Genomic DNA, 15026 nt, shown 5'->3' on the forward strand with positions numbered 1-15026 from the left:
AAATCTAGTTAGCAAGAAGCCTGACCCACAGGCCATATACTTTGTTAGTAATATAAGCCTCTGTATGTTTACTTGGGACTTAGCGGTGGGATGAAGGTTGGGAGAGTTTCATCCTGACCATGGGGCGGGGTAGGACTGGAAAAACTTACAGCTACAACCTTTTCTTTCATATGTGCATCCTAAGATATGTATATAAAGACGTGTACATAGGTATACGTACCTACACAGAGATATATGGGAGCTGTGGCTGCAGGTCAGTTGGTTGAGTACTTGTCCGACATGTGCAAGGCTCTAGGTTCAAACCCACCACCATGACAAGCTGGGTGTGGTGACTCACTCCCACAGTCCCAGCAGTTCCACTGGACAAGTGGAGGGATGTCAGGGGATGGGGGAATGAGGGAGAGTAAACACGGTGAAGTATAGAACACACCTCAGAATGCCACCATGAAGCCTGGCATCTTGTATATAAGTTAATAAAAAATTTTCAAAAAGGTTTGGGGGCCATGGGGGTTCCTAGCTCAAGCTAAACTGTCCTTGAACATGTCTGCAGCACACCTCTGTGCCATCCTAATTTAAAACGTTGGGCTGCGTTACCTTGCAGGAAAGAGAGCCCATTCGGGAGATTTCCAGCTTCATCCTGGTTTTATAAGTTGTGCCCAATGAAGCCTCCTCCATTCCCACTGACTCCTCTCACCTCTCCTCTGGATCTGTTTCCACACTGGAGTGGAAAGATTCAGCCCCAGCTTCTGACATGGCTTTTGTTTAGGTTATGGTACAGCACGGGTTTATCCAGCCACATCTCTACAAGTTGCATCACGGGAAATGTAATCAGGCCAATAGTCTCAGTCCAACGAGCTGTGTAGCAAGCAATAACAAACCCACCCTCCAAGCCAGGTCCAAGGGGCCGTCTCTCCCACCAGCACAGCTGCGCATGCCCAGCTTAAAGTTCAGCTCAGTTTGGTCCCACAGGCTTCACCACTAAACATTGCCATGTGGTTGTGTGAAATATGGCTGATGCTTACAAACCTCTCCCACTATTGAAGGAACCTCATTCCCCCGAGGAAAGGCCTAGAATGCCAGCTTTCTGTCTAATGCACCAAACATAAAGCAGACCTGGCTGACCCTTGGGTACCTCTGGGCATAAATCCCATGTTGTATTTTAGTTTTAAGGCCTCGGCTCTGGTGCCTTGAGTTCTATAATGAGGAAGAAAGAAGGCAGTAAAAACCGGTTCCCAGAGAGAAGAACTGTAGCTCTGAGTCAGTTACTAGGAACCAGCTGAAATGGAAGAGCGTAGGGAGAGGCATGGGAGGATGACATTTTCATGTGAGCACCTCCTGGGTTTATTTGGAGTTTTGCATTTTAACAGAAGTGTAAATATCTATGTGTACTAAGATGCCAGCTCATTTTTGCAATGGCAGACGGGTTTGCCACAGTGTCAGTGTTCATGGTAATGACAGTGGAAAGATCCCAGGGAATGAAGACCTTTAAATAGAATGGAGGGCAGCTAGTGCCATGACCTGAGTATGGAATGTCCCCATAAGCTCAATCCCCAGCTGGTGGCGCTGTCTTGGAGAAAGTTGTAGGATATGTAGGAGGGGACGCTTGATGGAGGATATGGGTCACTGGGGGTGGGCCTTGAAGTTTTACTGGCCCACCCTGCTTCCTGACTGCTCTCTACTTGGCTGTGGAGGCAATGTGACTGGCTCATTCATGCTGACATGCCTTCCCCCATAATGCAGTCTATCCCTTCAAGCAGGAGCCCAAGCAAGTCCTTTCTTGAGTTGCTCTTCCAGACACCATCCGGTGGTAAGAAAAACAGGAGACAGAGCCGGGTCTGTGGGGAATCCTGTCCCTTCTGATTCCGCTATGCACCTCCGAGTGCTCCAAAGAAAACGTGTTAAAAATAGTTCAGGGTATTGTTGATACGATTCCTTCTTACTATGGTGCTGGGGATCAAATCCCACACCTCGCACACAGCAGACAAGTACCCTACCCCTAAGCTACATCTCCACCCCTCTTCCATTCATTTATAATGAGATGATGTAATTGCACACACTAACTATTCACAGCAGATGATTGTTGAGGGTTTGGTTGCTCCAGTTTTGTGACCCATGGCATGGCTTTAATGCCATCTGTGAGGGTCACACATGCCGTCCTGGCAATTACAAGGGATTAGAGCCTTGATCTTAATGCAGGCATTCTGAAGAGGTAATCAGCCAGAAGCAAAAGTTTAGAAGATCTCGCATTAAGCTCCAACAGGCAGCCTGCCTCGCCCAGTATTTCAGCTGTCAATCAAGAAGCAGAGTTGGTATGGCCCCACCTGAGAAAAAGAAAGGAGCTATGTACAAGCGCTGAAGGCTTCTCTCAGGCATGAGATACTTCAGATGCAGCCATAGAGCAAGCTCTGGGCAGCTCTTCGTGCTACATTCCAGTGACTCTGGAAAATAAGCCAATGCCCTCCACAGCTGGAGAACTGTAAGACCATCTTGTATGCACCCAGTCTTTGTACTGGGCAGGTCTGGGGACTCTAGAGCATATGTATAACTAACGAGGGGACCAACCTTATTCTTACAGCCAATGTCTTCATGAAAATACAGGAAAAGAAGCTGCAGCTGTAACAATGACCCATGAAGCCAGTCAAGATCATAGCCAAGCAGGCAGTCTCCTGAGGCAGTGTGACTCTCTCATTACACACCCAATGAGAAAGACTTAAGAGCCAAGGTTGAGAAATAACCACCTCTGTTCCTACTAAAATGAAGGTACAGTTATCACTACAGTAGAGGCCAGGCAGTAAGCTAGCTAAGATTTCCAATTATAATATTGACGAGACAAGAAGTCAACACAAAAGTTCAAAGGCCATAACATCCCCCACAACTTACTCTCAGCCGACTCCCACTCAGTATTGATACTTAAAATGGTGTGTGTGTGTGCATGTGCATGTGCATGTGTGTGTGTGTGTGTGTGTGCGCGTGCGTGTGTGTGTGTGTGTGTGCGTGCGTGTGTGTGTGTGTGTGTGTGTGTGTGTGTGTGTGCGCCACGGTGCACACGTGAAGGTCAGAGGACAATTTGTAAGCATTAGTTCTCTCTTTCTACTGTGTGGTTTCAGGGATCAACTCATTTGTCAAGCTTGGTGGCAAGTCCCTTTCTTTACTCAGGGAGCCATCTGTTTTAGGTTTCTGTGTTTGTTTGTTTGTTTGTTTGTTTGTTTGTTTGTTTGAACTTGACACAATCCTAGACATACCTGGGATCTTCACTGAGGAAATGTTTACACCAGACTGACGCTGGGCATATCTGTGGGACATTTTCTTGATTAATGATTAACCCACTGTGGCAGTACCATTCCTGGGCAGGTGGTTCTAGGCTGTATACAAAAGCAGACCGAGCAAGCCAGGGAACAGCACCCCTCCATGACCTCTGCTTCAGTTTCTGCCTCCAGGTTTCTGCCTTGAGCTCCTAACAGGCTACCCTAGATAATGGACTGTACAGTGTAAGATGAAACACACCCTCTGCCCGACAAGATGCTTTCAGTCGGTGTTTCATTACAGCAACAGAAAATAAAGTAACAGGTCTCATCAGCCCCTGTGCTGATCATTTTAAAATCCCAGCTGTGGTTACAGGACAGAGTTAGACCCCACAGGTTGGGGATGAGGTTTTCCTGTCAATCAAATAGTCCCTACATCAGAGAATCACAGTTGTTACCAAGTGCAAGTAGATTGACATCAATCAAGCCCCACCCCTCTGTAATGTAAGCTCACCTTCCTTTGATGGGAAATGCAGGTTGAGTCCATGCCTGCATCTCTGAAATCTTTACACATGAAAACAGCCAGCCAGGATGATTAATGCCACAGCTGATAGCTTTGGATAAAACACAAGCTTGAAAAAGAAAAAGAGGCTAAACTGGGCAATAGGTACCCATAACAACACAAGGCCAGTTTGAGGAGGCTCAGTCCTGTTTTTAACCACTCCTGCATCCCGTTTGGGTGGAAGACATTTCTGTTGGAGGCATGCACAGAACTTGTTCTCTCTCCTTTAATTCAGGAGGAGCTAGGATTGCCTAGGAAGGGCCATAGCTCCAGCGTCATCTGTCACAGGATGAAAGTGGAAGCCGCAAAGAGAAAGTGATTTGCTCAGAGGTGACAGACTCATCAAGTGCAGTCAGCACAACGCCAGTGTGAGAGCAGAACCGCACCTGGGCGCTGAGATTTCAATCACACAACAATGCACACTTGATGGGAGCCTAAGAATTACCCCCTTTATCCTCCTGACAGGTAGTTGTAGGATCATCTGGGTTGCCCTTTGACCTCTCAGAAGGAAGCCAGGGTTGGCAGAGAGGAACTGCATGCTCGTCCCAACACACCTCACCTCCCACTGCTCCCCAGAGCTTTGCTGGTAGGTAGGCAGGAGAGATGCCTTTGCACTTCACACACACACACACACACACACACACACACACACACACACACACCCAGCCCCCCACCCCACCCCAACCCTCAGCCACCTCTTCACCACCACCACCCCCAGCCTGGGCGGTAGGTTTTCTTGACTTCTCCTCTCTGCAAATCCAGCTCCCTATGCTAAGGAAGACCTTTCATATTTTCTACCTGAATGCATAATGTAGCCTTCAGGTCCAGATTCAAAGCACAGAGACTGTGTGTGTGTGTGTGTGTGTGTGTGTGTGTGTGTGTGTGTGTGTGTGTGTGTGTGTGTGTGTGTCTGTGTCTGTGTGTGTGTGTGTGTGTGTCTGTGTCTGTGTCTGTGTGTGTCTGTGTCTGTGTGTGTGTGTGTCTGTGTGTGTGTGTCTGTGTGTGTGTGTGTGTGTGTGTGTGTGTGTGTGTGTGTGTGTGTCTGTGTGTGTGTGTCTGTGTGTGTGTGTGTCTGTGTGTGTGTGTGTGTGTGTCTGTGTCTGTGTGTGTCTGTGTCTGTGTCTGTGTGTCTGTGTGTGTGTGTCTGTATGTGTCTCTGTGTGTGTGTGTCTGTGTGTTGTGCACACATGAGTGTGTAGATGAGCTTACTCAAGCAGTATGTGTACAGGCCAGAGGCTGACACCATCACAATGTGTCCAAGAACTTTACTTTTACAAAGGATCTCACTGAATCTGGAGCTCGGTACTTCAGCTAGACTGGCTGGTCCCTGAGCCCTGGGGACACACCCATCTGTCTCTATACTTCAGTTCTGGCGTTCTGACATACACTGCCACACTTAGCCTTTTATGTGGGTGCTGGAGAACTGACCTCAGGCCTTCTTCCTCATGCGGCAAGCACTTTACCCACTGAGCTACCCCAGTCTCCTGTCAGGCAGGCCCACAGGAGTCTGTTCACTAAACAACTAAGGACAGGCAGCATCCTGACCGACTGACTGACTCTGTGACATGATTTCCTGCAGGTGGCACTCAGTCTTCATCTGTCACCGAAGTGCTGGACCCTCCTAATGTTCCCAAGTGGCAATCAAGTCCTAAGTAAGCCACTCAAGTTTTACTTAGTAAAAATCATTTTTAAAGACATTGAAGTTTGAACAGTTATGAATTACTGGATGCTGCACTCCACATTTCCAGACAGACGGACTTTGAAGACTGGAAGAGGACCACTAAGTAAGCGTCACTACTCCCACTTCACAGGTCAGGAAACAGAAACCAGACAGGTTCAGTAATTTCTCCACAGTCACTCAGCAAATGAGCTTCAGAATCGAAATCTGAGCCAAGTTCAACACAACAAATGCTACTGTGCGCATCGCTGTTTACCACGTGGTATAATGATCCCAACGCATAGGAAAGATCCGTTAACAACGGGACTAGGAATATTCAAAAAGCAAAACCACTCCACTACCTCGGTGCTATACAACTGAAGTTTTTACTTTTTTTTTTTTTTATAGGAATTTAGGTATGTGTAAATGTGTATAACCAAAAATGCCACCACTACACAAAGGACAGCTAGCTACCTGCCATCAGCAAGGCCAGGACTGTTCTCAGTCTACTCTCTTGCATCCACAGCCCACGTTTGCTCATCTGCTGCTGAGGACAGCCTCTGGCAGCACGTGGGAATGAACCTGAACAGACCGCCCACCCAAAGGCTGAAGCCAGAGTCTGAACACGAAGGACAGCAAGGAACAGAGGTGTCCAGGAACAAAAGCCTTCCAGAGAGCTACGGTCACCCTGTGAAAGAAGCGTCAAGGAGAAGGGACAGAACTCGTGTGGAAGGTCACCATCAGCCTGTTCTGTCCCCTGGACCCCAGTGAAATCTCAAGGTCCTCAGTGCTTCCTGATGTTCAGGGGGGTCTGAATCTCAGGGGTCAAGTGTCACTCGGTGTGCGCTACTATTTGCCACCTGCCGCCTACCAGCCCTCGTGTCATGTGGTCATCAGGACTCAAAATGCGCCAGTGTGGACTCCTGACAAAAGACTCTCATCCTGAATGCCCGGGAGATGAAAACCACAAGGTTCCCTTCTCACGGCAGCAGCACACTGCGCCTAATGGTGGCCTGACGTGACAGGGTGGTGGTGCATGGCTGGGATCCAGGCTGGAGTCTGAGGCAAGAGGATGACAAGCTGGAGACCTGCCTGGGTCACAAAGTGAGACCCTGTCTCAACAAACACCATAAAGAACGGCATGCATGGGGCCCAGAAAACAAATACCTATTGTAACCACTCTCCCTGGGGTCGGAAAGGTAGCTCTGGCAGTAAAGTACTTAATAAACAAGCAGAGGGATGTGAGTTCAATTCCCAGAACCCACATAAACATCCCAGGCATGGCATGCTTGGAGTCCCAGGGCTTGGGGTGTGGGGGCAGAGACAGGAGGATCCCTGTAGACAGACAATTCAGTGAGCTCCAGGCTTAGTGACTCAGTCTCAAAGGATGAGGACAGCACTCCTGCAGATAACACCCAAGGTTGTCCTCTAGCCTACACACACACACACACACACACACACACACACACACACACATACATTTTTTATCTGTTTTTAATTCTTAAAAAAATAAAATAAAAAAGCTTTCTCAATGTCTCCGGGGCACTTTAACTGCCGTTTGCTCCCCGTCTTTCTAAGGGAGACTACTACAGAAACAAACCAAAGGCAGCTGCAGCCATCCGGAACGGGGGTGGCTTCTCCTTGTGACGCAGCCATCCAACCTGAATGCCAACTGCCCACTCAACTGTTTCAAAGAGAAAAAAAAATGGCTTTGGTGGGGAGAGTCTCTCATTCTTACCTCTCCCCCAAAAATCTCACGCAGGAAATAAAAGGAAACCCACTTCCCCACACCATCTGCAGGCCCTCCCTCTGACATGAGCACTGGTCCCCTGAGACACTGGAGCTTGGTCAGGACACACCCACACTAAGAATAGCAGGTTCCTCTAAACACACATTTAGGCTAAAATCTCAGCAGGTGCCGACATGTTAGCGGATTGCAGCTGGTTCTTTTGAGGACCCATCCCCACACAGGGACACACGCTCAACTCACCTCCCGCAGCTCCAGCCTCTGGGCCACCGCCTCAAGACACTCTTGCCCTGTGCTTTCCACCGACAGGGTACACTCGATGACATTGCTGTCCAGCAGGCGGATCCGGGTCACAAAGCAGTTCTTGCTCAGGACATTGTAGCGCCGAGTCCTGCGAAGCTTCAGGCCGAAAGGCATGGCTCTGTGGCCAGGGCACGCCGCCCTCCTCTCCTGGCACAGGCGCCCCTTAGATGGCCTTAGTGGTTTTGTGTTGGAATGGTCACACTAAGGCAGGGAAAAGGTGTCCATGCCCACCAGGCCCTCTGCAGGATGGCTGTAGAGGAAAGAGAGACAATCTGATCACTCACTGCATTGGAAGGGACGCTGTCAGCCATGCACACCACACCACACACGTGTGCACACAATCACCCAGGCGGGTGAAGAATCGGATTCCAGCACCTTCCTGCTCTGCAGCTCCTGAGTTCCTCGTTGGAGGTCGTGCATCTTACCCTCTCTCGTCAGAGTGAAGTGCAAGGAGACCTGGGAAGAAGAGGTGCTTAGCAGGAAGACAGCATCCCAGATGCACCACACCTCCAGACTCCAGGGCACCCCACACCCTCTCCCATCCACACCGACATCCTCTCTGGGCCACTCTCTGCACGAGGAGTGGAACCAGGAGAACTTGAAGTGCTCAGAATTGTCTCTTGTTTTAACTTCATGAGGAACCGCATGAGATAAACTTCACTATGCTTTTGTACAGGTGAGGAGCCCGAGAGACGGCTCAGTGGGAAAGGTGCTTGCCGCCAGGCCTGACGATCAGAGTTCAATCCTCAAGGCCCACAGGGCAGGAGGAGAGAACCGACTCCCACAAGGTGTCCTCTGACTTCCATGTGTGTGCCTTGTCATACACGCGAGCCCATGAAGACATTGACAATAAAGAAATGTGTGTACTAGAAAATGATTGTACAGGTGAGAAACCCAACGAGGTGATTTGGGGCTTCAGTACACTAAAAACTCCATCTTGTTCCTATCCTATGACACCAGGTTTTTATAGCTTTTTTAAAAAACATTTTAATACTTACTGAAATAGCTACTTACTTAGACTGTGTGATGTAAATGGTAACAGCATACATTTAACACAGAGACTTTCTACTCCTTAATTTACAATATATAATTCTCACTGCCACCTTGGTTTTGGTGCTGAGGATCAAACCTGGGCCTTGTCCCTGCTAAGCCCATATTCTCGCTATGAGCTATATCCCTAAAATACATGGATTCTTTAGTGTACTTAAAAATCTTACTGTGTCCTTTTGCTCAGCAAACATTTAGACAGATGTGAGGAGCCACCCAAACACAGTTCTGTTCCTTTACAGATGAGTTGGCACAAAAGTCCTGTCACCAATTCCAGATCATTTAACCCTCTAGTCACAAGACTGGCTGGCACCTGACGTCCCACCAAATGAAAATGGCAACATGACAGACACAGAGAACATAAGAATCAAACACCAAGCAAAGTGCCTTTACCTCACCCTGAACCAGCGACCTTCTGGTCAGGAGGCACAGGAAACCTCTCTCAAAGAAGCCGGCAACAGGCGGAGGGCTTTTCCATCCAGCTGCCTGCTCTTGCCAGGCTCAGAGGACAGCTAACTCAGGCAGGTGCAAGCAGGCTTCAAGCCCTTCATCCATCCTGACACAGCCCTGCTCCTGAATGGACACTTAGGAACCACTGCAGGAATCGGCTGATGGATAAATGAGCTGTCTGCGATATTTATAAGCCACTCCTTGCCAGAACCCCAGGCCTCCTGAAGGTTGTCAGGGTATAACCCTACAACACAGCAAAACACACTCCCAGCCTCCCTCGGCAGGCTTTGATGCTTGCCCTCGGCACATTCCTGAGCATGGCAGGTACATGTTTTATGATAGCTTAGAATACATATGGCTGGAAAGCTGGCTTGAACTAGATTAACATTTCTAAACCACTTTACGTTGGCAGAGTATCATGTTTACTTCCAAGCCACGCCAATCTGATCCCCTGATAGGGACAGAAAATACGGAGGACCCACCCAAAGAGGGGAAAAGAAGAGGGGAAGCCAAAATATCCTTAAGTGTTTACTGCTGAATTCCCCTGGCTTACTGAAGCACGGGACAAGCGGGCTAAGATTCAATGCCATCCATAAGAAAGCCTAAACAGACAGAAATGTTTGCTCTGTGGACACCAGCGCATTTCTCTTCCTGGGCCAGGCACTTTACATTTGGGTGTGTCTGCCTTAAACACCTCTGAAAGAATGTGGCTGGCTTGGTACCGGGCTATCCTAGCAAAAAACAATCTCTCCACATATTCTACGGCACGACACAAGGCATGAAACAGTCGCCAACTCCCCAGCCCAGTGTGCAGATAGTTGCCATTCTTAAAAGGAACAGAATGTACACACAGCAGTGTGTCAGCTCAGCAAAGAGTGTCAAAAAAGGCTGCTTGGTGAGGTGGCACTGAACTCTGTATCTCTCCAAACCACCTTCCAACCGCCTTGTTGATGACCTCCAAAACAGCCTTCAGACGTGTCTATCATCCAAGACAATGAACAACCAACACGGCTTCATCGACCCTAGAAAAAGATCTGGTTCACTTAAAAATAATAATAATAAAAGAATCCCTGAATCTTTGATTTACAAGATAATCTCAATTAAAAAAAATGCAACAAAATTGGTCTGAACCTTCAACAACTAAACACAAGTCTCAAATGGGAGGGAGAAGGTTATGAAGGACAAAGATGCCAGTAGATATCAGTAGTCTACTGTGGGTAAAAATGTCACGATGGAGGCTTGAGGGATGGCTCAGCAGTTAAGAGCACTGGTTGCTCTTGCAGAGGCCATTCAATTCCCAGCACTCAGATGGTGACTCACAACCATCTGGAACTCTAGTCCCAGCAGATTGGATGCCCTTTTCTGGCCTCTAAGGGCTCTGTATATACATGGTACACAGACATATATGAAGGCAAAGCACCCATACGTATAGGATAAAAATAAAAGAGAAAATGTTTAGATCTCATGATGCCTGTAATTTTTAAATGGTATGCATATATGTATGTAGGTAAACACACACAAACACATAGTGGACACACATATTCACTGAATCCCAGTGGCAGCATACAGATACTGTCATCCTGCTCTGCTTCTCCAGGCACTTAATACTTTCATGACAGGAAGTTAAAGGGAAGACACTTCCCCGTGTAGACAATGTTCTAGTACCTAAGGCTTTCAGGCTTGGTCAGAGGGAGCTCAGCAAGCAACATCATTGGTGCTTATTTTAACAAATTCATCTGGGTTAAAAATATCAGCATAATTTGATGCCCCAGCACCCAAAGCTAGAAATGCACTTTCCTGTATCTTCCACATACATTGTCCACCTCAACCAAAAGCCCGTAACACCCACTCCCCAGAGTGCAGAGCCATGGAGCTGTGCTTCTAGAAGGAACTGGAGGCAATTCTGACCAAAAGCAGGTGCGGGATGGTCCCAGGTGACCCTCCACTGTGTAACACAGGGAGGGAGCTCCAGCTCCGCTCAGTGCTACCATTGTCCAGCCAGTGAATGTGCCTCGGTCCTCAGCTCCTGAGGACACCATCACTCACACAGTGATGTTGTAGCAGCTCTGCCTTAACTGTCACACAAGGGTCACACAGCACTACCCTGCTGGTCCCCCACAGCAGACCTTCTGCTAATCGCCTCCCCTTCCAGTCTACAACCTGGCTCCAGGCCCCTTGGCTGGGCTTCCTGGTGTGGCTCTCTGGGGCTCATCACAGTTGCTTTGTTACATAAAGAACAACAACAACAACCAGAACTAATTATAACACTTTCAATTTAAAAAAGAAAGGAGGAAAGGAAGGGATGGAGGGAGGGAGGAAGGAAAAAAGCCCTATATTGAGGTTCTGTCTTGCCACACTCAGAATGGCAGTCATTAGGAGAACAAGTAACAGGCTAGAGAGATGGCTCAGTGTGTAACAGCCCCTGCTGTACAACCATGAGGACCACACATCCACACAAGAAAGGGCAGCCAGTGAGAGAGAGAGAGAGAGAGAGAGAGAGAGAGAGAGAGAGAAAGAGAGAGAGAGACAGAGACAGAGAGACAGAGAGACAGAGAGAGACTTGCTGGGAAGTAACAGAAGGGACCCTTACACACTGGTAATGGGAACAAACACTAGCTTAAACACTATGGAGATCAGTATAGAGGTGTCTTTGAGAAACCAACAACAGATTGCTCTTGCATACGACCCAGTCATATCTGTCACTCCTGGGCATTTGTCCTGGGGACATCACAGACACCTGCACAGCAGTGTCTACTGCAGCACTATTCACTACAGCTGGATTATGGGGCTCACCAGGGTGTCCAGCATCACAAACGGATAATGCAAATGCAATTTATCCTCTCTGGGGTCTTTACAGCCATGAAGAAGAAGAACAGAGAGACACTGTCTGTGGGGAAATGAATACAATAGGAGACAATCACAGGTGCGAGATTTTGTGCAGACACATAAAAGCACGCACTCACGGGATACTTGGGAGCAGCTGCTGGGCGGCTGCTGCCCAGGTGGAAAGAGGAGGAGATGTTCAAAGAACATCAAACCCCTGCATGAAAATGGCCTTATGCACCCACCACAGTAACATCTAAATGTGTTCTTAAGAAAGCTAGATCAGAGTATTCATTCTATTGTAAAGTTTTGTTTAAATAGGAACTATCTATTTTATCTCATTAAAAGTAACCTTTTAATTAATTAATTAATTGCTTTTTAAAAACACAGTGGAGGCTGGGGGCTTGGGAGTGGGGGTAGCCCAATGGGTACAGTCTTTGCCTGCGGGCATGAGGACCTGAGTTCAAGTCACTAGAACGCCGTAAAGCCAGGCATGGACGTGCACGTCCGCCGTCTGAGGGTCCTAACTGAGATGGGACGTGGGACAGGAACACGCCTAGATCCTCTAAGGCAGCTAACCTGGCACACAGTCAGGCAGCTGGCATATGCTGTGATGGACAACCAAGAACCCTCGTCCTCAAATGAGGAGAAAGGGGAGGCCCAAAAGCTGAGGTTGTCCTCTTCACAGTAATGTGTGGCATGTGCAAACCTTCACTAGTCTACATGAACACACACATCACCACACCTGTGCACACACAACACATACGCACACAAATTACAGTGAACTCCAAGGTAAACTATAGGTTCCAGGGAAGCTCATCCATTCTTAAAACATGCACAATTCTGGTAGGGACATCACCATGGGGCAGGGAAGCTGAGCACTATGCAGGGGAGAGCTGTACTCTCTGCTCAATTTGCTGTGAAACAAAAACTACTCTAAAAATTTAAGTCCTTTTAAAAAGGAAAGTTTCATGGGTGTTGGAGAGATGGCTCAGCAGTTATGAGTACACACTGCTCTTGCGAAGGACCAGAGTTCAGTTTCCAGCACCTATACCCGGCAGCTAACTGCTTGTAAATCCAGCTCCAGGGGAGCGGATGCTTCCTTCAGCCCTCCATAGGCACACACTGTGCTCAGATGCACAAGCCCACACACATACACATAGTTAAAAATAAAATAAGCCAAGCCTTTGATCTCAGCATTCAGGAGGCAGAGGCAGGTGAATCTCTCTAAGTTTGAGGTCAGCCTGGTGTGCATAGCAACTTTGAGGCCAGCCAGGATGGCCCCAATTCTATGATCCTCTTCTATCTCAGTCTCCCAAGTGTTGTGGTCACAGGCTTGCACCCTCACCCCTGCATAGTGAGACCCTGTCTTGAAAAACTAACCTAAAACTAAAGCAAAGTAAGTCTTTTTAAAAATAAAAATTAAAAAAAAAAATCACTTAAAAACATCACTTTAGTTAGCTATGCTCTCAGACTATCTAGTATCCTGCTGCAGGCTGCAGAGGCCTGCTTACCACATCAAGGCAACTTTTTTACTTAATCATAATAACAACAGTAAAAGTAACAGGGCTAGCTCAGACTTCTTCCAAGACAAACAGTAACATAGTCTCATTTCAGAATAGAGTGCTAACCTTTCCCATTCCTCTGCATAGTGGAAAAGGCCCCGCTGATAAACCAGGGAATGTGCATCTAGAACAAAGAAGAGAGAATCCTTGTGTCCGGGAAGGAGCTGCAAACTGAGCCTGCAGGGGTGGGGGTGCAAGCCTGTGACCACAACACTTGGGAGACTGAGATAGAAGAGGATCATGGAATCGGGGCCAGCCTGGTGTACATAGTGAATTCATAGCCAGCACAGACTAATAACTAGATCCTACCTCAAAGAGAGAAGGAAGGGAAGGAGAGGGCTGTGGGATGTTCAAGTACGTCAAATGTGCTGCTCTGATAGGCTAAAATAAAACACTGATTGGCCAACAGCCAGGCAGGAAGTATAGGCGGGACAAGCAGAGAAGAGAATTCTGGGAAGTGGAAGGCAGAGGCAGAGAGAGCTGCCAGCCACCGCCATGACAAGTGAGATGTGAGGTACGGGTAAGCCAGGAGCCACGTGGCAAGTTATAGATTAATAGAAATGGGTTAATTTAAGATAGAAGAAGCAGATAACAAGAAGCCTGCCGCGGCCATACAGTTTATAAGTAATATAAGCATCTGAGTGATTATTTTATGCGTGGGTTGTGGGACCGTGGGGGTTTGGTGGCACCTGGAGAGAAGCTCTCCAACTACAAGGGGAAGGAGAGGGAAGAGGAGGGAGGGAAGAAAAGGACCATTCACGGTGGGTGCTGGTCTAAGAGGCTGCCAGTCAGCCTGAGCTACAGAGGAGTGCCCAAGGAGGCCGGAGATGAATGGGATGAATGTCCCATAACATCTTTGGTCCACTTTGGTGTGCTCACATATAAAGGCATTCCCATTCAGTTGGCTTGACAACAAGTTCCTTTTGGTTCTGCTCACAGTATGCTAGTTTGAGCAACAGCCACAACAAAAACCAGCCATATAGTTTGCGAACAGGCACTTTACTACCTAATTGGCCATGTGGAGAAAGTCCTTTCAAGTGGAAAGTGTCAACATCTAACAGGAAATAGGCTGAGCCCTGGGCTCTCCCTGCCCAACATCTGCCTGGTTATCTCATGATTCTGCATCTGAAGCATAAATGGCTTTTCAAGAGCTATCCTGAATAGGGGAAGAGGACCCCAGGACTCCCTTTTCTAAGTCAGGAGCACAGCACAGCATCTAGAGTCTCCAGTTGTCCTTATGTTCCAGGAGGTTCTGATCAGCAATTACTTTGGCCTTCTAAGCTCCTAACACAGCACGGTATTCACTCCACCTGCCCACCCTTGGGTTCCTGAAGAAAACAATGTGGGTGGGATTCAGGGTTGAGGTCTTTGGCTGCTGCAGTCATAAAGCGGAGCTCTGCACACAGCAGGGACCCAGAGGGCAGAGAGTTACATGCTCAGACTCAGGAGCCTCCACTGTGGTTCTATGACCTGCGCACATGGGAGGGACTTGGAACCTTGTGGGTCTGGCTCTTGGGCTGTAAGAGAAGGTCCTGTTGTGAAGAGCAGAAAGGGCTTACTTGGCTCATTAGTGCTTTAGGGAAAGAAAAGACGGGATTCCTGTTTCCAAAAGAGACTCTCCAACACTCAT

At 48.0% G+C, this 15026-nt stretch overlaps 1 protein-coding gene across 2 annotated transcripts in view; it reads right to left on the reverse strand.

Moving 5' to 3' along the window:
• Nucleotides 1-15026, reverse strand: part of Ptpn14 (protein tyrosine phosphatase non-receptor type 14) — a 145292-nt gene that overhangs the window by 81408 nt on the left and 48858 nt on the right. For both annotated transcript variants that reach the window (XM_036202498.1, XM_036202497.1), the window contains exon 2: nt 7452-7761. In XM_036202498.1, coding sequence (XP_036058391.1) covers nt 7452-7625 — 174 coding nt within the window. In that variant the 5' untranslated portion in view covers nt 7626-7761. The remainder of the gene's footprint in view (nt 1-7451; nt 7762-15026) is intronic.

The sequence above is a fragment of the Onychomys torridus genome, chromosome 11 (assembly GCF_903995425.1).
Source record: "Onychomys torridus chromosome 11, mOncTor1.1, whole genome shotgun sequence".
In the NCBI taxonomy this organism is placed as follows: domain Eukaryota; kingdom Metazoa; phylum Chordata; class Mammalia; order Rodentia; family Cricetidae; genus Onychomys; species Onychomys torridus.